Source organism: Lotus japonicus, chromosome 6 (assembly GCF_012489685.1).
Source record: "Lotus japonicus ecotype B-129 chromosome 6, LjGifu_v1.2".
In the NCBI taxonomy this organism is placed as follows: Eukaryota; Viridiplantae; Streptophyta; class Magnoliopsida; order Fabales; family Fabaceae; genus Lotus; species Lotus japonicus.
This window is the reverse complement of record NC_080046.1, coordinates 25,110,782-25,134,245: the sequence shown is the minus strand read 5'-3', so window position 1 is coordinate 25,134,245 and position 23,464 is coordinate 25,110,782. Positions and strand designations below refer to the sequence as shown.

The 23,464-nt window shown below is 40.7% G+C and overlaps 1 protein-coding gene across 1 annotated transcript; it reads left to right on the top strand.

Annotated features, from left to right (window-relative positions):
* Positions 1-10,478: 10,478 nt before the first annotated feature.
* On the top strand, positions 10,479-13,606 carry LOC130723961 (cation/H(+) antiporter 14-like). Its single transcript, XM_057575111.1, has 3 exons — positions 10,479-10,805; positions 11,064-12,059; positions 12,457-13,606. The coding sequence occupies exons 1-3, from the start codon at positions 10,557-10,559 to the stop codon at positions 13,534-13,536; spliced, it is 2,325 nt and encodes a 774-aa protein (XP_057431094.1). The 5' UTR covers positions 10,479-10,556; the 3' UTR covers positions 13,537-13,606.
* The last annotated feature ends 9,858 nt before the right edge of the window (positions 13,607-23,464 follow it).

Here is a 23,464-nt window from a genome sequence, read left to right as displayed (position 1 = left end):
TATGAAAAATCATTAAGTAAACTTGAAATATTTTAAATCAAATAATAATTAAGTTTTTAATATAAGTTATAGTAAAAAAATATACTTTTTATCATCAATAAAATAATTTTAACTTTTAAAATTATAATAATTTATTATTTTAAAAAATTATAATAATTTATTATTTTAATATTGTAACATTTTATTTAGTAAATCAAATTTATTCATCTTTGGTTATAATTATTTTTCATTGTTATGATTTCTCAAGTTATTTTTACTACTATCAAATAGATCAACATATTTAAAAAACACTCTTCAAATAATACACCCATATGATACATTTAATAGTAAATACCTTATAGAGACATTTTTTAATTTTCAAATTATTTTTTCCTTAATGATTTATTATTGAATAGTGGACTGGCGGGATATAAGTATCCCTTATTCCCGCCCAAATCAAGCATTTAGATGAACGAAAGCAGCCATGGCGGGATTATGGAACAACGTCGAAGCCCGCCCGTCTTCTGGATGGGTCCACGCGCCAGCTGGAAGATTCCTTTAGTTTTGTCTTATATGTATAGAGGCTTGGGCCCCGGTTGTCAGGCCCAAGTACAGTGAAAGTCCATGTTATGATCATTCCCTCTATAAAAGGAGAGGTCAACCCCTTGTAAAAAGTACCTTTCAAACATTTAATGAGAATATTCCTTTTGTGATATTTTTAGCACTCTGCTAGGGTTTACTTTCTGTCAGTTTCCGACGTCAGAACTCCTTAGTACGGAACATTGGCGCCGTTTGTGGGTCTTACTTCGATCTACTACTTGACATAGAGGGTGCGTTTTAAGATCCATGGAAACTCGTTCGTGTGGTGTGGGCCGCCGCGATCATCGCCGGAGGGGTGGTCGTCACGGCGGCCGCGGCGGTGGACGGTACAACAACCGCGAAGTACCTCAAGAGCCGGAGCAGGAGGCTTCTTCGGCGGGGGTTCACTCGGTGGCGCAGTCACCGGTCTCGTTGGTGAATGCAGCTCCAGGAAGACCTTCAGATCTGATAGCTAGATCAGATCCAGGAGTCAGGCGACGATCAGCGCCGCCTGAGTATGTAAATCTGGATGACCTCAAAACCAGCGTTCCGAGAAAAGCGCCAGAGGTGGTGACGGGAATCACTCCGGCGGCCTTGCAACAAATGTTGGACACTTTGCAAAAAGTACAAAGCCAGAACGAGCAGTTGCAAGCCCAGGTGCAGTACTTAACTCAGCGACAAGACTATAAGCAAGAACAACGGCTCGAGGCCGAAGACGTTGTTGAATTCCAGCCTTTTGTTCCCGCCATCACATGGGTGGGCATACCAAAGCATCTGCAAACGATGGCGTTGGACGCCTTTTCAGGCGACTCAGACCCCATGGAACACTTGCGTTATTTTAACACGAAAATGGTTATTGGAGGAGCAACAGATGAGGTGAAGTGTAGGTTGTTACCATCAACATTCAAGGGGATGGCGATGCAATGGTTCATCCGTCAACCGCCCTTCTCCATTGACAATTTTACTGATTTGTCCACAAAGTTCTTAACTCAATTCTCCGCCAATAAAACTACCAAGGCAACCATGTTTGATCTTATCAGCATACATCAACAGCCAGGGGAGAAGCTCAAGAACTACATGGCGCGATTTAGTAAAATGGCAGTTCAACTGGAGGAGGGCAATCCGGATGTTTGCCTTGCGTCTTTCAAAAATGGTCTTCGGGCGGGTGACTTGAATCGGGACTTGACGAGGCGACTAGCAAAAGACATGATGGACCTTCGTGCTCGTGTTCAGGAATTCATATTAATTGAGCAGGATGATAAGAAAAAACAAGAAAGAGAGGAAGGACGCAAGCAAGCCCATTCCGGTGGGGTTTCGCAGGATAAACCTAAGGCAGGGAAGGAAACCAGGGTAGCACAAACCCCCCGTGTACCAAGACCGGGACCATATCAAAACTCCAAACCAGGATTTCAAAATACATGGCACCGTAATTCTCAAGGTCCCGCTGCAGCCACAACTGGTCAGCATGGTACTGCGCCAGCTCCAGTTCACTTACAAAGTTAAATGCGCCCTTAAGCACCATTTTAAGGGTCGTTGGGCAAACGAATGTTGTGCAGTACCCGCCACCCCCGCGGCGACCGCCAGCTAATGTAGATACCAATAGGTGGTGCGAGTACCACAAAGCGTTGGGGCATACGACGGATAATTGTTGGAATTTAAGGCGGGAAATTGATCGATTGATTAAGGCTGGTCATCTGGCAAACTTCGTTAAAGACACAGCAACGCCAGAAGTCGCTAGGATCACCCAAGGAGACAAAGGCAAAGGCAAGAAGATAGTGGAAGAGTTGGGCGATCCTGTTGGGGAATGTTCATCTATTGCAGGAGGATTTGGCGGGGGTGCAATTTCAAGTAAGGCTAGAAAGCGCTATGTGGCGGCAGTACATGAGGCAAGCGAAAGCGAGTGTTGGGTGAATCACTCCCCTATCATATTCACTCCTCAGGATTTTGCGCACGTGATTCCCCATGACAACGACCCAATTGTGGTAACAATCAGGGTTAACAATTATGTCACGAAGAAAGTATTTTTAGACCAGGGGTCTTCGGCGGATATCATTTATGGAGATGCCTTTGATCGCCTGGGGCTAAAAGAGTCAGACTTGAGGCCGTATAAAGGAACCTTGGTAGGGTTTACAGGGGACCGTGTCACTGTTCGAGGATATGTGGAAATACCAACTGCTTTTGGCGAAGGAGAGTTTGTAAAGAAATTTCAAGTGAAGTACTTAGTCCTGGCGTGTAGAGCCAACTACAATGTACTCTTGGGACGAGACACCCTCAACAAGCTATGTGCGGTCGTTTCAACAGCTCATTTGACTGTTAAATATCCAGCCTGCAATGGAAAGGTTGGGGTATTACATGTGGACCAAAATGCAGCAAGAGAATGTTATCTAAGAAGTGTGGCGCTTTATGGGCGTAAGGCCGCCAAAGAAAGTCACAGAATCACAGAAATCTTTCCGCAAGAGGGATTCAGTTTGGATCCAAGAGACGATGCTGATGATTTCCGCCCACAACCTCTGGAAGAAACCAAGCAAGTGCAAATTAAGGATAAAGTTTTAAAGATTGGCAGCAGTTTGACAAAGGAACAAGAGGAAAGGTTGATCACGCTGCTGGGTGATAATTTGGATCTCTTTGCATGGACCATCAATGATGTACCAGGGATTGACCCCAATGTGATCACTCACAAATTGGCTATTCGACCAGGGGCGACCCCAGTCATCCAGCCAAGGCGGAGAATGAGTGATGAAAAGAATAAGGCAGTACAATTAGAGACTGAGAAACTAATCAAGGCTCGCTTCATCCGTGAGGTGCAGTACCCGACATGGCTCGCCAATGTTGTGATGGTCAAAAAATCCAATGGGAAGTGGCGAATGTGCACGGACTACACAAGCTTGAACAAAGTGTGTCCTAAAGATTCATATCCACTTCCCAATGTCGATAAGCTTGTGGATGGAGCGTCGGGGAATGAACTTTTAAGTCTCATGGATGCTTATTCGGGCTACAATCAAATCATGATGCATCCATCGGATGAAGAAAGTACAGCATTTATGACCAATCAGGCGAATTACTATTACAAGACAATGCCTTTTGGATTGAAGAATGCAGGAGCTATGTACCAACGACTCATGGATAAAATCTTTTCAAAACAAGTGGGCAGGAATATGGAGGTATATGTGGACGACATGATCGTAAAGTCCGCCAGGGCTAGTGATCATGGCGGCGATCTTAAGGAAGCGTTTACTCAATTAAGAACATATCAAATGAAGTTGAATCTTGAGAAGTGTTCTTTTGGGATCCAGGGAGGAAAGTTCTTGGGATTCATGTTGACATCGAGAGGAATAGAAGTGAATCCTGATAAGGGAAGGGCGATCTTAGAGATGAAAAGCCCAACAAGTGTCAAAGAAGTTCAGCGTTTAACAGGACGAATGGCCGCCTTGTCACGTTTCTTGCCAATGGCGGGTGACAAAGCGGCCCCATTCTTCACATGCTTAAAAAATAATTCAAAGTTTCAGTGGACTGAGGAATGCGAACAAGCTTTTACCAAATTAAAGGAATCATTGGCCACATTGCCAGTACTTTCCAAACCAACTCCAGGCTTTCCATTAGTGCTCTATCTAGCAGTTACTGACAAGGCGGTGAGTACAGTGTTGCTCCAGGAAGAGGGAAAAAAGCAGAAAGTTATATATTTCGTGAGCCATACTATACAGGGGGCAGAGTTGCGGTACCAAAAAATTGAAAAGGCTGCATTGGCGATTTTGAAAACTGCGAGGCGCCTTAGGCCTTATTTCCAAAGTTTCCAAGTTAAAGTTAAAACTGATGTCCCCTTAAGACAAGTACTTCAGAAGCCCGATTTGTCAGGGCGATTGGTTAGCTGGTCAGTGGAATTGTCAGAATATGATATACAATATGAGCCAAGGGGCCAAGTCACAGTTCAAAGTTTGATCGACTTCGTGGCGGAATTAACACCCACGGAAGGCGAGAAGACTCGAGGAGAATGGGTCCTATCTGTGGATGGATCCTCTAATAAGACTGGAAGTGGGGCTGGGATAACAATTGAAAGTCCAGACAAAATGATCATTGAACAGTCTCTAAAGTTCGAGTTCAAGGCGAGCAACAATCAATCTGAGTATGAGGCTTTGATTGCCGGCTTAAGGCTAGCCATTGAGCTGGGGGTCCAAAAGTTATTTATCAAGGGAGATTCGCAGTTAGTGGTTAAACAGGTGAAAGGCGAGTACCAAGTAAAGGATCCACAACTTTCCAAATACTTGGAAGTGGTACACAGATTGATGATGGAGGTCAAAGAAATTAAGATAGAACATGTCCCGAGGGGCCAAAATGAGAGGGCAGATGTGTTAGCAAAATTGGCGAGCACAGGGAGATTGGGCAATTACCAAACAGTCATTCAGGAAACCCTGCCTCGCCCGAGCATTGATTTGGTAGAAATAAAGTTGAAAGCAGTCAAGTCAGTAATTGAAGGCGAGCCTTCTTGGATGGAGTCAATCAAAATCTTCCTAGAAAACCCTCCAAAGGATGACGATGTGAACACAAGAGCAAAACGAAGGGAAGCCAGTTTTTACACAGTGGTGGATGGTGAGTTGTATCGGCGGGGAATTATGTCCCCTATGCTCAAATGCGTTGACACCAAGAACGCCCATGGAATAATGGCGGAAGTCCATGAAGGTGTTTGTTCAAGCCATATAGGCGGGAAATCCTTGGTGGTGAAAATCGTGAGAGCTGGATTTTATTGGCCGACAATGAAGAAGGACTGTCCTGAGTATGTTAAGAAATGTGAAAAATGCCAAGTCTTCTCTGACTTGCACAAGGCTCCGCCAGAAGAGTTAACAACCATGATGGCGCCTTGGCCATTTGCTATGTGGGGGGTAGACATTTTGGGACCATTCCCAGTAGCGAAGGCACAAATGAAGTATATCATCGTGGCGGTTGATTACTTCACTAAATGGATAGAAGCCGAGGCGGTGGCAACTATCACGACTGCCAAGGTCAGGAGCTTCTTGTGGCGAAGGATTGTTTGTAGATTTGGGGTCCCCAGAGCGTTAGTAATGGATAATGGAACACAATTCACAAGTAATGTTACCCGGGAATTTTGTACAGAAATGGGAATCGAGATGCGATTCGCCTCTGTAGAACATCCACAAACCAATGGGCAGGCTGAATCGGCTAACAAGGTTATCCTGAAAGGTTTAAAGAAGAAACTGGATGAAGCAAAAGGGCTTTGGGCGGAGGAACTACCAGGCGTTCTTTGGGCATACAACACCACTGAACAGTCAAGCACAAAGGAAACCCCGTATCGTTTAACTTATGGGACTGATGCCATGCTCCCAGTTGAAATTGAAAATCAAAATTGGCGAGTGGTTCGGTTTAATGAGAATGACAACGGGGAAAATTTAATAGCAAATTTAATCATGCTGCCCGAGGAACAACGTGAGGCTCACATAAGGAATGAGGCGGGAAAAGTGAAGGTTGCAAGAAAATTCTCAACGAAAGTAGTGCCTAGAAAAATGAGGGTAGGAGACTTAGTGCTCCGAAAAAATACAATACCCGATAAACACAACAAACTTTCACCCAACTGGGGCGGGCCTTACAGGATTATAGGTGATGTTGGAGGAGGAGCTTATAAGTTGGAACAACTAAATGGTCAAAAGGTTCCACGAACATGGAACGCCTCTCATCTCAAGCAGTATTTTAGTTAATAGAAACAACCAAGGGTGAATGAAGTCGCACTCTTTTTTCCTTTCTTTGGAGAGGTTTTTAATGAGGCGGCATGTAAAAAGAATGGGACAATTGTTCTCATGTGAAAGAAAATTAATGAAAAGGTTATTTTAACAAAATCGTCTGTATTTTTTAATTCAATATAATTTATATTACGAGTTCATGCAATGCAAATCGTATCAAAGTATGCAATACTGCGAGTAAACCTTTCGGAATAAGAAAGTGTCGCCATCAAATGTTAAAAGCCATGGCAATTCTAGTGGCCACTAGAAACCAAGCCTCGTCGAAAAATCGACTAAGGTATGCAAACCAAAGTAACAACAAAAGTTAGTAACAACTCAAGGTAACAACGAATGAACTTAAAATGGTATTCATTAAAAGTAAGGCAAAGGGGGCGACGCCCGTACATGATTTGGAATGATGATAAAAGACAGGGCAATGCCCAAAGCAAAATTTTAACTTCATGAAATAAAAGAAGAAATTCAAGCCAGGTTCTCATTGTTGGCGTTGTTGCCCTGGCTTGTCCCAGCTTGAGGGTCTTCCTTCTCGTGATCCTCATTCTTGCGCTGCTCATTCCCATCCTCGCCATCTTCTTCAGGCTCACTTTCATCATCGAATTGGGGAAGGAGGTCGAGGCTAATGTCATCATCACCAACTACTTGACCATCCTTGATCTCCTTCAGCCACCCAATACGGGAAAGATCAAAGCCCGGCTCAACCACACTAATCTGCTCTTTGGCCGCCAGAAAGCCTTGAGCAAACTGGAGAGAAGCACGCCCCAAGATGGAAGCATTTAGGCGTTCGTACTTCTTTTCCAGTTTTTGGCACTTGGCCTAAACAGCAGTGTGTTTGTCGTTGATAGTTTCTTTCAGAGATTTGGTCTTTTGGAGAAGCAAGTCAGAAGCCGCCAAGTCATCAGTTAACTTAGCACACCTCTCCTCAGCAGCCTTCAGGTTTTTGTTAGCGGTCTCAGCATCGGCTTTTGCCTGCTCATAGGCAGTCTTATAGTCAGCCGCCTTCTTTTCATAACGGTTCTTGGTTGCTATCAACTCCTTCACGCACTGAGCCATTCCCGCCACAGTACTGGCGGCAGAGAGCGCATGATGAATCGCCACAGAAGCAATGTTGGGAGGGCCTTGACCGGAAACATCCTTGTGAATCCGGTTGTCAAAGGTACGATTCATAAAATCCAATCCGTTGAAGCGAGGATCAGATAGGTTCAGCAAAGGGGGAAGTTTCTGCCCCCAATAGCTGAGCTAGGGCCAGCCTGGACGAATGGAGTTGAAGGGCGGTTGATCAGTGCGCCTGAATCCGGTTGATGTGGCGGGACATTGTCATGCCCCTTCTTTTTCTCAGTCGGACGACCTTTTGGATCAAGAGTTGATTGGTGAAGAGCTTTAACACCAGCAGCGCTCGAAGTTTTTTGGCGCTTTGGGTCCCTGACGTTATCAGAGCCCGAAGTACCTTCATTCTTTTTCTTTTGCTTAGTCTCGGCGGCCCTTTTCTTCGCCGCCGCAGCAGACTGGACGAGGTATTCCTTCATCTTGAGGGGGTTGGCATCAACCTTGCTTTTTCCCATCGTGGCTGCATGGAAAACATCAATTAGGCGAGGTACATAAACAAAAGGAAAAACAAGTTGTGCAAAAATTATAAACTTACTAAAAAGTTGATTTAAAGTGCCGGATTTCGACGCTTCAATCAAGTCATGACCAGAGATCACTGGTAATGTGCGGAGGTAATCGGCGATGGCTTGCTCGGATTCATCCAAGGCGTCGTATGAAACGGATATTTTTCGGCGAGGGTTTTTTGTCCAGTAAAAGGGGAAGAGAGGGTGGTTATTGGAATCTCGAAACAAGTTATTCATTTCAGGCGACTCCATGACTTTGAAATATTTTTTCTGCCACACTTTGTAATGGCTTTTAAGGGCGGTGAATCGGCTCATGTTCTTGCGAGCCAAAAGGGGAACCCACTTGACAGATGTAGGTTTTGTGGTGACAGTCTTATAAAAAAGGAAAAACAAGGGATAGGTGGGAGTGCAACTCAAATGTTCACAGAGAATTTCAAAGCAGCGTATGAAACCCCAGGCGTTGGGCTGGAGTTGACAAGGCGTCACGTTCAAAAAGGTAAGAACGTGGCATATGAAGGGCGAGAAAGGGAGTTTGATATTCAAATCCAAGAAAAAATAACCATAAACAAAAAAGAAATTGGGCGATTCATCAGTGGGTTCCTTGCGAAAAAGAACGCAATCGTCCTCGCCACATGGAAGAACATTTAACAGGTGATCTTCGTTATTTGAGGTGGCGGGATTTATCTTTGTAAACCCTTGAGAAGATATTCGAAGCGAACTGATGCTCCCAAGGCTACCCCAGATGGAGCGCCAAAGACACTTATCTTCAACTAAATGCGCATTGGAACGCCATTCGGGCGAAGACAAATCTCCATTAGAGGAGAGAATAGAATCAACGGAGCCGGCGGGACCGGAATCCTCGTGAGTGGAGGGCGAGGATTGTATTTCGATAACGGTGGGGGCAGAAACTTCCCCCTCCGTAGAAGGGGAAGTGAGCTCTAAGGAGGAAATGCTAAAATTTTGTGTCGACATGCTGGGTAATTTCATAAAAATAAAAAAGAAGATGAACAGGTCCAAACACAAAGAAAGAAGAAGACACAGTGTCAAGAAAAGAGAAAGGGGAAGGACTCACCGGAGGAAGAAGCGGAGGATTGAGTAAAGAGAACGTCGGCGATGGGGGAGCACCGCGCAATGACAACGGCCGGAGTGAGCAAGGTTCACCGGAGAACAAAGAAGAGAGGGAAAGCTGCGATGAAAAAGTTTTCAGAGCAAAGGTTTTCAGAAAAGTGAAAAGTGAAAGGTAAAAAGGGTATTTATAGAAGAAAAAGGAAGAGAGAGAATGAGTGGGAAAGACTGCGAAGGATCGTGGGATCGTGGGTTTGAAATTTGAAAAGGTATGAAACGAAAAGACGTAACTCCTCGAGACGCACAACTGCATTTATGGCAAATGATAGCAAAATCCCGAAAAAGAAGGATACGTGCGTCAGTTGAAAAGACGTGTTTGACAGGTGTGATAACGGCGAGATATCGACAAAGATAAAAAATGGCGAGAATTCATAAGCAAGAATGTGACGACAGAACCATGACTACAAAGAATGGCGATATACTGTAAAGACGTCTCGACTCAAGGAACCTAAGTCTCATGTCTTGGGGGGCATGTGGACTGGGCGGGACACCTACACAAGTGAAAGAACGGCGACACAATTATCAGAAGAACGAAGTAAATGATAAAGGTAGGCGACGAAGCAACGTATAAAGACATTTCGACTCAACTTACTTAAGCCTCATGTCTTGGGGGCATGTGGACTGGGCGGGATATAAGTATCCCTTATTCCCGCCCAAATCAAGCATTTAGATGAACGAAAGCAGCCATGGCGGGATTATGGAACAACGTCGAAGCCCGCCCGTCTTCTGGATGGGTCCACGCGCCAGCTGGAAGATTCCTTTAGTTTTGTCTTATATGTATAGAGGTTTGGGCCCCGGTTGTCAGGCCCAAGTACAGTGAAAGTCCATGTTATGATCATTCCCTCTATAAAAGGAGAGGTCAACCCCTTGTAAAAAGTACCTTTCAAACATTTAATGAGAATATTCCTTTTGTGATATTTTTAGCACTCTGTTAGGGTTTACTTTCTGTCAGTTTCCGACGTCAGAACTCCCTAGTACGGAACAAATAGTATTTTTATGGTTAATTCTTAATACTATTTACATATAAATATAATTCTTTGTTTTGTTTTAACATTTTTTTAATTTTGTCTCAGATTATTATTATTAATTACAATTCTAACTAGTTTTAATTAATACTTAATAAATTATTATTTTATAAGGAACTCAAATTTTTTTGTGCGTAACTCAAAAGTTGATAATTAATAGTGCAAGTGCAAATGTTTTTGCTTATGTATTTAATGTAAAATTTAAGTGTGTTTTGCATATATATATATATAAATACTAAACTACCAAGAATCAATGAAGAAAATTCATTTTTCTTGAAATGGCTATTCTTGTCTAACCAACTAAATGGGACAATAGTAAACTACAATGTCACTTTTCAGCCATTAAATTTCTAACGTGTTCATCCATTCAATTTTCAAACTCTCTTTTTCCATCATCTCTCTCTCTTGCGCTCTCATTCTTTCAAGCTTATTTGCATTCTTCCTACGATATTTTCCTGTAGTTCTTTGGATCCTTATCTTTCATTAAAGATTTTAAGATGGCTGATAAGCCAGAACAAGAAAAGCTAGATCAGTTGAGTTCCTATGGAAATATTGGAATGGAGCCAATAGTATGTCAATATATTGATCGAAGCCGCTCAACCAATGGCATATTTCTTGGGGACAATCCCCTCCATAATCCCACATCCATACTAGTAATTCAAATTATTCTTATATTTATTGTCGGTAAAATTACTCATCTCCTGCTGAGACCACTTCATCCAATACAACTCGTTTCACAAATAGTGGTAAGTTTATTTTCGTCATAATTAACACCTTCCATTTGCAGGTTTATTAAGTTTTAATCATCAATTAGTATTTGAAGAATTTAAAAACAAGATCAACAAATACAAATCATCTCATATATTTTATGTTTGGTTCTTCTGTATTATTTAGAGAGAGCACAAGTTTTAAAGATATGATAACATTCATTTTGGCTTAAGCTTTTGGGTTATTGGAAGAAATTCATTTGATGATATAGTATATTTTGTTTCTCCTCTTATCAGGCTGGTATCATATTAGGTCCATTATTGCTTGGTAGACTCCAAGCAGGTTATGAGTTGATGTTTCCATCAATGAGCATAGTGACACTTACAACATTTGCAGAATTTGGCATGATAATTTACTTCTTCAAGATAGGGGTGCAGATCAATCCCAAACATATATTTAATATTGGAAAGCATGCAAAAATAATTGGTTTAGTAGGCCATGTGTCTTCTATAGCAGTTGGCGCTCTAGTTTTTATTATGGTTGGAGGAGTCTCATCTCTAAAGTCTGAAGCGAATGGTGTTAGAGGTTTGGTAATTTTTGATGCTTTGACTGCATTTCCTGCTACAAGTAGCTTTCTCAAAGAGATGAATATTCTTAATTCAGAAATTGGACGCATGGCATTATCTGCTTCCATGGTTAGTGATAAATGCACGTGGTTTTTAATATTTGTTGTAATCAGCAGTATTGAATCCTTGGGACAAAAGTCAGTTATGCCTATTCTGACACTACTTGTGACAGTTTGTTATTTCGGCAGTTTATTCTTCATGCTAAGGCCCCTTGTTATATGGATCTCCCACCGCAATCCAAAGGGAAAGCATATGACGGGAGGTCATTACATGATAATCATGTTTATACTTTTTATTCTTGGATTGTCTGCACAAGTTGTTGGACAGCCTGCTTTTCTTGTTACGTTTTGGTTTGGCTTGATGTTGCCAGATGGCCCCCCGTTAGGTTCTGCTCTGGCAGAGAGGATTGATATTGTTGGTTCTACTTTGATTGTTCCAGCTTATTGTACTATATGTGGTTTGAGCACAATCGTTCCCCCTTTAACATCACAAGCAGGATGCATAGAGGCTGTCTTACTTGCCGGAAAAATAGGAAAGTTTGCAGGCACCATTTTATCCACACTTCACTTTCAAATTGAATTCTGGGATTCTGTTGCGTTGTCTCTAATCATGTGTTGCAAAGGCCTTGTAGATCTCTCCCTCTACACCTATTTATTAAAAAGAAAGGTATATATTTTTAGGTGTTATCCTTAAAATAACTGAAACTGAAACCAGGGCATGACAAAATACATGTATATAGAAAATTATTTTCAGCAAATGGTTGTAGCTTTGCACTTTTTCCACTAAAATCAATACCTCATTTTAGTTCCATTTTCGGTTAGAGAGGAAAAATTATTCCACAAAAATGGAAATGAATGAATTTATAGTGGTATACACGTTTTTTTTAAATGATACTCGTTACATTTTATATTGTTTGTGCTTCTGCGTAAAATCAGAATTTAATGATCATGGAAGTTCATGAAAAGAAAAAATCATGTAAGAGTTTTTTGTTGTGTTATTTATTAATTGTACATGTAAATATATATATAGTGCTAATTTGAATCTATTTGATTTATACCTGCAGGACCTTGGGAGACTGTCTTACACTATTGTCATATATACCATGGTAGGTGTAACCGGATTTGCAACTCTAGTTATTTATTACATATATGATCCTTCAAAGAGATACAGAAACTACATTAGAAAATCAGTAAAGGACCACAAGGACCACGAATTCAAATTGCTTGTATGTGTCCACAATGAAGAAAACGTATATCCATTGGTCAACCTTCTCGAAGCATTTAATCCCTCAAAGGAGACACCGTTGTCACTCTTTGTTCTCCATCTCATGGAGCTCTCAGGCAGAGCAGCCCCAGTCCTTACAAAAAGCGAGACCACTAACAAGTTACATCCACATGGAGATGCTTCCTCTCAACACATAAACAAAGTCTTTGATCAATTTCAGCAGCATAACAAAGAGAGTATCATGTTGCAGTTCTTTACTGCAATTGCACCATTTGCAAGCATTCACGATGACATATGCTACCTTGCAATGGATACAAAATCACATTTTGTGATCATACCATTTCATAAGCGATGGTCCATTAATGGAAATATTGAGGTTTCCAACGCTTCAATCAGGACAATAAACCAGAAAGTTCTTAGTAAAGCTCCTTGTTCAGTTGGAGTCTTAATTGACAGAAGCAATATGAGTGGAAAACTATTAGTTACATATGATAAGTCATTCTGTGAAATTGCCATGATCTTCTTAGGCGGTGATGATGACCAAGAGGCACTGGCTTTTAGTTTGCAAATGGCTCAACATCCAAATATCAGACTTACAATGTTTTGGGTAAGGGTTAACATGGAAGAAAAACAAAGGAATATGAAGAATCCTTTTATTTACTTGATGGAGCATATAAAGTATAATCTTAACCTTAAAGGCAAGGTGAACTTTAAGGAGGAGATTGTGGAAGATGGGATAGGAACAATACATGTTATCCGAACAATGGAGGGACATTTTAATTTGGTCATAGTGGGTAAACATCATATAATGGAGTCTCCATGCACGCTAGGCTTGACAGAATGGTGTGAACTCCCAGAGCTTGGATTAGTTGGGAACCTCCTAGCCTCAGATTTTACATTTTCAGTTTTGGTGGTGTAACAACAACCCTTCAACTTTGATTTTTGATACATTAAGTGAATCTCAAGAAAATATATATACACGAAAAAACATTCTTTTGATAGAAGTAGAACATTTTTGTTATAAATAAATATAAACCAAAACTCTAAAAATCCTTTGTCTCAATTTACCTGCATTCACACTATACCATTATATTTGGGTAGAGAAAATTTATATTTAGGTAGCTTTCACATTTTTATTTAACTAGGTAAGGACTCACACATTGCATAGTGCACGAGTTTATTGACTAGTGCTTTAATTTGTATTTTGTTAGAAATAGTTTTAAATCAACAATAACTCGGAGAGAGAATTCTCTAACTTTAACAGAGAATATGAGAGCAATATCAGTCATATTTAGCTTAAAATGTAATCAAACATGTATTCATTGATAGAAGTCATAATAGACAATAATGGAAGTGTTTACTCTTTAGAGGTTGTTGTGTAGCTGGAATTTGAGGTATGCTGAGACAAATTTTACCATCAATTATATCAACCTTTTTTAGGATTTGATCCGCTACCGTCAACTTTTAATGCAGTCATTCAATATGAGTCCTTGAATTCAGATAGGACAAATAGTATTTAATCTAGATGAATAAAATATAAATATTTGTTCAAAACATAATCCGTCTAATTATAATTAAGAGGAGTAAATCCATTTGTGACTAGAAATTCCTACATCTGTGACATCCAAAACTTTTTGTATCCAAATTACACTACAAAATCATACACACTAACATGAGTACATTTTTCACCTTAACTTTCTACCACCATTTGATCCACTGCTCCCCTGAAACAAATCGTTAAGCCTAGCTTCAATGTCCTCAATCCCAAACTTGATATATGTAAATACAAAAGACTAAGAGAGAGAAAGAGATATTGTAATGGGATACACTGCAAGGTGCAGCCTCCCTCATATATATAATACTAGGTTAAGAGTAGTAGTACAACATGTAGTACAAAGTACATATGGGCCTGACCCATAGACTTTACATCTAACCCTAACTCTTAACATAATCCTTAATGCTAACACTCCCCCTCAAGCTGGAGCATAGATATTAATCATGCCCAGCTTGTTACAAATAAAATCATTACGCACCCCATTCAAAGCCTTTGTAAACACATCTACAAGTCGATCACCTGTTATAACATAAGAAGTGGATATAAGGTTATGTTGAATCTTCTCACGGATAAAATGGTAATCCACCTCAATATGTTTAGTTCTTTCATGAAAAAACAGGATTTGATGAGATATGTAGGGCAGCCTGATTATCACACTATAGTTTCATTGAACATATGCTCTCAATTCCCATCTCACTCAAGATTTTTCCTACCCACATAAGTTCACAGGTAGTTTGAGCCATAGCACGATATTCAGCTTCTGCACTAGATCGTGCCACCACATTTTGCTTCTTGTTTTTCCAAGAAATTAAATTACCTCCCAAAAATACACAATAGGCAGTGGTGGATTTTCTATCCATGGGAGATCCTGCCCAATCAGCATCTGAAAATACCTTCACTCACATATGTCCATGATCACTATACACGATACCTCTTCTTGGAACTTTCTTCAGATACTTGACCATGCGAATCAATGCTTTCCTGTAATTCTAGTTCTCGTATGGCAGATGTCATACGCGATGCTTAGGCAACTGCTTTAACAATCATACAACAGTAAAGAGTAAAAGCATAAAATAAACAAGACACAACACCAAAGTTGTTAACCCAGTTCGGTGAAACTTCACCTACGTCTTGAGGGTTTGTACCCAAAGAAAGAAAATTCACTATCTCAAGATTCAGGAACTACAGACACTCATGAACCCATAGCTCATAGTTCTCTTCCTAATCTACCCAGTGTATTTCTACCTAGTATATCGACCTAGGTATGAGAGCTCCTCTCACTTTCTCTCAACCACTGCCATAGTGATTGGTAAGAACAACAACAAGTAGAGTTCTACCACTCAAGAACACAGAACTCAACCTTGCCTTATAGAATCAATGAGCAAGGTGAGTTCACAAAGAACACAAGGACTAGCACAAAACACAACCCTAAAACACTTGATCTATTTCACTCGATAGCTTCAGTAGTCTTCCCGTTTTAGGTCTTCACTATATATATAAGCTTCAGCAGCCACACTAGGTTTTTCAAAAGCTGAAGCAGTAGTCCAACAACAGCAAATCAGAACGCAATCTTCCATAAATGTTGATTGTGTTCACTAGTCAATCATCATAAACACAATAGGAATCAATCCCTTAATCAGAGATTATTCCAACAATAAAACCAGCCCATAAAATAGCTACTTAAAGCGTAAGTAACCACACTAGAATCTTCAGCAGATTTCCAGGGCACACTTAAGCACTCCAAGTCAAGGACTGATGTCCTGTGCTACACGAATGCAGATGTCACAGCATCTGTTTTGACATCAGGTTGTTTTGGACAAAATGCAAGACAACCAAAAGTAACAACAATCTCCCCCTTTGTCAAATTTTGTCTAAAACAACTTGAGTATTGAGAAGATTCACAAATCTCCCCCATAGCACCGAAACTCCCCCTCAAATAGTGCAGCCCATACCACACAAAACAAATAGCACACCCTTGACAGCTTTCTGATGCACACATCAACAGTAGAGTAACTAGCAAGAAACTAGTAACAAGCACAAGCTAACTAACTACCAGTAGCAACACTTGGAGAACAGCATAAGCACAACTTGCACCAACTTGCACAAACATACTTGGCTTCCACAGAAACAACCAATACATAACTAAGTCTTGAATTCTTGAGTGTAGGCTTCAGATTAGTACAAACCAGAACATACTAGTAGCTACTCCCCCTTTTTAACACAAATTCGGCAAAGGGTCCTCAAATACAGTCAAACAAAAAAAATAGAACTAGATAGCAAAGAAATGCAGCAAATATCTAATCATCAGAACTGGAATCCTCCCCAGTTTCTTCTTCATTCTCATCAGATCCTTCCTCTTCATCAGTGCTTGCATCTGCATCAGCAGCATTTGCAGCACTTGGCTCACCCTCTTGGTCCTCTTCCTCTTGAAGCTTCAACAACAACTCATCCACCTTGACCTTCCTTGTCGTGCTTGTGGAGATAGTCTCTTGAAGAGCCTTAGACACAGCCTGCAGTTCATCAATAACAACCTTTCTTCCAGCCTTGCTCACAGGAGCAGATGCAAATGTCCTGTTGGATGGCACAACAATGTCTGGGATATGAGGCCCAGTAAACAGACGATGGTCCAAAGTAATTTGAGCACCCTTGGGCAAAACCTCCTCAACATCCCTGACAAGCTTAGGATGTTGTTGCAAAATGATCTCTGTGATCAGAGATGGAAAAGAAATCGCCAACTTCACAGCGCAGGTCTTTGCATGCTTCAAGGTTTGCTCAAACACAAAAGTGCCAAAATCAATAGGAATAGAATTACCAATTTTGTAAATTAACCTGGCAAGAGTGGCAGAAATAGAAGAGGTATGTTGGGTAGGGACCCAATTCACAGCACCAATCCTGTTAAGGATTGCATACTTCACACTGAGATTCCCAGTGGACAAAAGCTTCTTCTTGGGCCATCTCTGAACCTTTCCAGCAGTGAGTTCCTTGGCAACTACGTCCAAGGGTAGTTCTTCATCAGCAACTGCAACAACACTTCTTCCAAGTTCCTTGTTGATCACTTTAGGAGAAAACTTCACACGTTTTTCCCTGCAAACACTTTCCTGTATTCATCACTCTCAGAAAGTCTCACTTCCACAGACAAATTCACCATAAATTCCTGTACCAGCCTATCAAAGCCATCTACCAACATGCAAAATCGTTTCATCAACCCAGCTTTCTCAATGTGTGTCATAACCTCCTTGCACTCCAGCACATCAGAGCTGTAACACCCCGATTTCGGTGGCGTCACTTTAGTAACCAAAAGTAAACTTAATGCGGAAAAACGTGAATATTTTTTTTTGATAATAACTAAGACAAGACTGAATTAAATAAAACCCAAAAGCGAAAAGCAATAGAAATAATATACAATATATAAACAGCCCCCCCCGCTGTGGTAGCAACCTCGTCACGAGTAACCTCCAGTGACGGAAAGAAAGGTGCAACGCCCGTAGGCAATATGTACAGACTGAAAATAAAGGTGAAGTGTCCGCAACACCATCCCTCAAAACTGAAAATCAGCTGGCCCATCGGCCTGAAGCAAGACCTCCTAAGTCCAACCAACTCTCTGTGATTCCTGTTAAGAAACCACACAAAAGCTATAGGTGGGAAGCTACCCTGTCCCAAAAGAAACAAATGATGTTCAGAGCTAAGACTCTACTCCTACACTAATCCCATCTTGAGGAGCTCACACCAGCACCAAAACCTACATGCTAGCATGATCGTCGTCCGAATTCGAAATCCAGAACGACCTAGTCTATGTACACCATCCGTCATCCTCTCGCTACCGCGACGCGCTCCTGTTCCAGCATCCCAACCTAGTTTCCCCCGAAGGGTAAACCATGGTGAACCAGTCCGCAATACTCATCTGACAAAAGGCGTTGTCCGCCAAAACACACACAGAAGACGCGAGGGTCAACTCTAAAGAACTATGTAGATAATAAACCCAATAGGTACAAATAATATATAGCCACTTAGGCTTATAATTAGAGATATCATTCCTAGGGTTGCATGTTCCACCAAATCATAATGACAATAATAACATTTAGCATGTTCCAAGTAAGTTTATCAAATAGCAACCACACTCATCAACTAAGTCAGTATGCATGTTGCGTGATATGTATGCAGGTTAACCCAGTCAACCAATATGCAATCCGGAAACGGATGGGCATCAAAACGGATCAATCCTAGCACCAGCAACGGTGGGACCATTTCTGCCCGCGTGCCTCTTACACCAAGCAAAGGTATGGACAACAACGAGTCAATCCTAGCACCAGCAACGGTGGGACCATTTCCGCTCGCGTGCCTCTGGGATGGACATCAACGGATCAATCCTAGCACCAGCAACGGTGGGACCATTTCCGCCCGCGTGTCTCTTACACCAAACCAAGGTAGCCAGATCAGCCGTAACCCGTAGGTCTGCCATTTCGGTCTGCTACAAGAGACGTCTACAGACGCTCTATCACGGAAATCCGGGTCTTATGACCATTTTGGAATCCGACGAGGTCCAGAGTACGTCCTGTGTTAATACCCCATTAATGTTGCATGAATGCAGAATGATTAGTCAAACGACGTCTCCGTCCTCACTCGACACGTCGCCACGTGTTCTAGGTAAATTAAAGTCTCTAAAATCTTACCCTAAGGCAAAGTCGATTCTGCGACAAAAGACACATTCACAACACACACCGCTGCTCCAACAGCACAAGAGTATCACATACTCGGGAACTAACGGTTCCCCGGACTTATCCCCAGGATAGCCCAACAACATCGCTGCTCCAACAGCACAACAACCAACGCTGCTCCAACAGCACAACAACAACAGACTCAACACTTCGATCCGACGACACTTCTCGTTTTCCATACTATGATTTTCATCCAAAGCCTCCTTTCGAGATTATTACCCTTACTTAAAGATTTAGAGGTTGTTTAATGTCTTATGAATTTTCTTTTCAAAATAATATCCTTTTTAGTCTTATCGCAATTCCTATAAGTTCTCGGGATCTTCGAATCCCCAAATGACTCCAGAGAATGTCTCGATCCATAAACCCTATACAAGGCCCGAACCTCGTTCGTCCTATCAAACTTTCTCAAAACTCTCAAAATAAAATCGGCATGACCTGCCCGCTATTCTCACCGTTCAGAATCTCAGATTCCAGTACAGAGCATATTTAAATCATCACAATCAACAACATGTCATATATCAATAAATCGCATCATAAACACTTAGCACTTAGCATATACAGCATGCACCACACATCCTAGATTACCCACATAGCACATAGCATTTAAGTCAATCTTCAAAAACATTCAGTAGATGAATCATCTACATTGTCAGCCGAAGCCTCAGAAAACATTTTCAATCACACACAATCTCAGTGCATAAACAGTAAACAATGTCGAAATATCGACCCTAAGCATTAACTAGAGATTCAGTGAGAAGCCCTCACCTGAAAGTTCTCCAGAATGATCAACTAGTGCTTCCTCGCTCTCAAAGTGTTGCTCCTCGGGAAATTCCTCAAAAGTTCCTTTAAAACAAAATCACAGAAATACTATCAGAATCTATCGAAAACTAAGTTATCGATACGTACTAAGGTTACTCGAAGTAATCTATACTCTAAGGTACGATAATCTAGCGCGAAAGACAAGTTTTCGGAAAAAGGAAATTTCTTCCTCCCCCTTAATAGGGCTCGGCCACTTTGGCTAATTATGGGGCTCGATTTTTCTTCGATCAAACTTGGTTCCTATGCTTTCATAAGCCGTAACTAAGGGTATTCTGAACTCGGAAAAATTATCGGATCAAAAACTGTCGCAGGGGTATTTTGGTCATGATTTTTAACTTAGGATTTTCAAAACTGAAATCCCAAAAATAAAATTTTGCAGGGACGTCACCAACGACGTTTATGACAACTAATCCTACTAGCACTAAGCTAAGGCGATAGTTTTCAGCCTAAAGGTTGGAATTTTACTCAAAAACTACATAAAATGGGTATTTTAGGTTCAAATTGATTCCGGCGGAATTCCGGCGACATAACGGAAAATCTAATCCGGCAGAAGTGATCTTGGGCATACATAGAAGAGGTTTGGAATCAGAAATGAAAGATTCAGGATAGTTTTGCAAAAACCCATAAACTATCCGCTCAGAAAACTCTACAGAAAAGCTATGGAAAAAGCGATCGGAGGTAAGGATTAGCGACTATACCTCGAAACCTTGAAGTAGCAACTGATTGATCGACGATCAAGCAAACGATGAAGAAAAACTCTTCTTCCTTCTTCCTTGTTCTTGGCCGCGGTTTAGAGGAGAGAAAATGGAGGAAAATTGTGTTTTTTCTTCCTTTGTTTGCTATATATAGAAGGTGGAAATTCGCGGGAAAATGAAAGTTCCGCGAATCCGATTTTTCCGGCGTCATTCACCATGAATTCTAAGATAGGTTTTGGCAAAGGAATTCCCAAGCTAAGAAGATGTCTCCTTGTATTTTTGGCAACTAATGCAAAGTCGGTGCAAAGTCGGTGTAAAACTATTTTACCCGATAAGTTGCTTTTTGCCTCGAATGTCGGAATGGAAAACTTCCTTCTGAAGAAAGATTGAAATCATCAAGAGAAATGGGTGTACGCGTGTGGAATATTCATTTGAAGCTCTGAATAGATAAAGTCCTCAAAGTCGGGAAATTCTAGGGTTTTGAAATACCAGGGATTCGGTTTAGGCAAACTTCCGATGATTGGAATCGGACGTTCGTAGATCCTAGAGTTTCGCCTCGAACCGATTGTTATATATGGAAGAAGAGAAATTCTAACATTTCTCTGAAGATTTTTGGAATTAACTGCCAGCGTGCCTAAAAGTGAAAATTAGCTATATACTAGGGTTTCTGACCTAGGTTTAAGCGTGTAACGATCGTGCTATAACTTTTATCGATCATAATGCAATCCTTGAACTTTTCCTGAACTTTCTCCTTCATAAATATATTTCATTTAATAAACTTTCGTTCAGGTTTCCCTTCACATTACATCAACCCTAATCGTGAATAAGAAGTTTATTCACTTAGCATAAGCTTAAAAACTTGGGTCTTACATTACTACCCTCCAAAAAGAAAGTTTCGTCCTCGAAACTTAAGGGTCCGTAAAAGTTCTGGATATTATTCCTTGATCTTTTCTTCTAATACCCATATAGCACCGTCCGTGTCTTTGTTCCAAGTAACTTTTCACTAAAACACTCTGCTTTCCCTTCGATTGTTTCACTCTTCTAGCCCCAATGCTGGTTCGACGGCGTCTCAAAAGACATATCATCTTCCAACTCTATGTTGTCTGGTTCGACCACTTGCGTTGGGTCTCCGTTTGAAGTAATACTTGTTGGCATTCGTACAATTGCACAACATTAACCACTCGTTCCCTTGCTTTTGTTCGTCCAAAATGTTGTTTAGAAACTCGGTACATCTCTACGCTCCGGAGTGAATGCTCAACTTGTCCTCGTGACGTGCACTCATGATCCAAAACTCAACTCAATCGCTTGATCACTCCTAGACGAAACATTACGTTGGAATCTAATAATCCATTAATGTTGTCTCCGTCCTCAAGACCTTCCTTACTCAAACCAATTTAGACTTACTGAAATTCCTAACGCTTCGCATAAATCGAGACTTATCCTCTAGAAGATCAGTTCATAACTGTACCCCAAAGGTCTTAACTAGTCATTTTATCATCCGATCCTCCAACCTTCTGAGGTTCAACTACTATCGTAACTGCTATCACCACTACACCCCTTATTCATACATGATTTTCAACTCCCTAAGTCAATCTTAATCATAGGATTTCTTATTCAACTGAGCAAAATTCACTTGCTAACTCTAGCATGCATCACCGAAATCCATGACAAAGTTCCATTCACTATTAGACTCTGAGTAGCCTGTCCAAATATGATAACTTCAAGTATTCAGCTTAATACTAACACTTTCCTTCTTGTAACTTGATTACCATCTCGTCGATAAACTTCTTAATCCCTCAATACTCCTTAAGTGAATATCCATTTCTTAAAACTATAACTCCTCCGCTTACCCAAACAACCTGATAAGTGTCGTCACGTTCTCACACTCATAACTGGATCTTGATATCCATAGTCATAACTTGTTATGCTAACATCATTCAAATCTTATCACACGGTTCATTATGTCCGCAGTCTCATAATCAACATCAATCGATTACCAACTTATAACCAACTTTAACACTCTACACAACTCAGAATTTCTTTACTTCAAGATCTCTCTTATACTATACCTCAAGGTCTTAATCCGCAACTCATCTTCAGATCTCCAATCTCCTACTCGTACGTGATTCTCAACTCTCAAGGTCAATCTTAACCCTAAGATTCCAATCCAACTTAGTAAATCTCACTTAGTAATCTGAGCATATTTTCTTTGAAATCCATATTAACAACCTCAAGGATTCAACTTATGCTACAACTTTCTTTTTCTACTTAATCATTGATTCAACACTTAGTCACTCCCGAAAACTCCTGACGATTCTCTAAGTCTTACACATTCAAGTTAAACTTCCTGGGCTTAAAATCTAAACTTTTATCTAGTTTGCATCGGTAATGTCCTTTGACCCTTTAACACCTTTCAAGTGAAAATTCATTTCTTAAGACTATAATGTCTCCACAAATTAATCATGTACTTAGCAAAACTTATTCCTCGAACTCGACTTCAACAATCTAGTTCAAAGTTAATTCTTCCCCATCTTGCTACTTATCAAGCTATCATCTATAACCTGATTAAATCCAACCTATTTGGTCTCTAACAATTCCACTCTGTAATCACATAACCTATGACTTCATAACTTCCGAGAAAATACCTAATATGTTTCCAACATTAAATCTTTTGACTGAGTCTACTTCTACTTGGAGTAATCACACGAACCAACCAATTAATGTCTATACGTCAATCATCAACTTCCAAAGGTTCAATTCTTAATCTTGTACAATCAAGTGCTTAACACGAACTTTCCTACCAAATTCAACTAATCTTCGATCAGATCAAGTTAATCTTACCAATCCTTCTATCAAAGTCCATAGCCAGCTGTGATTCCGAATATCACCCCCTCAATATTAAGTTGATCAGACCTAATACATCGAAGGTGGAAATCTAGAAAAACCTACTGGATCAGTCAATGAGTTCATATCATCCAATAGTCACAAATATCTTGATATTAAATCCTCAATGATGTCGCTTCGGAACTACACACTCCCGACATCATAGGTATAATATCCATA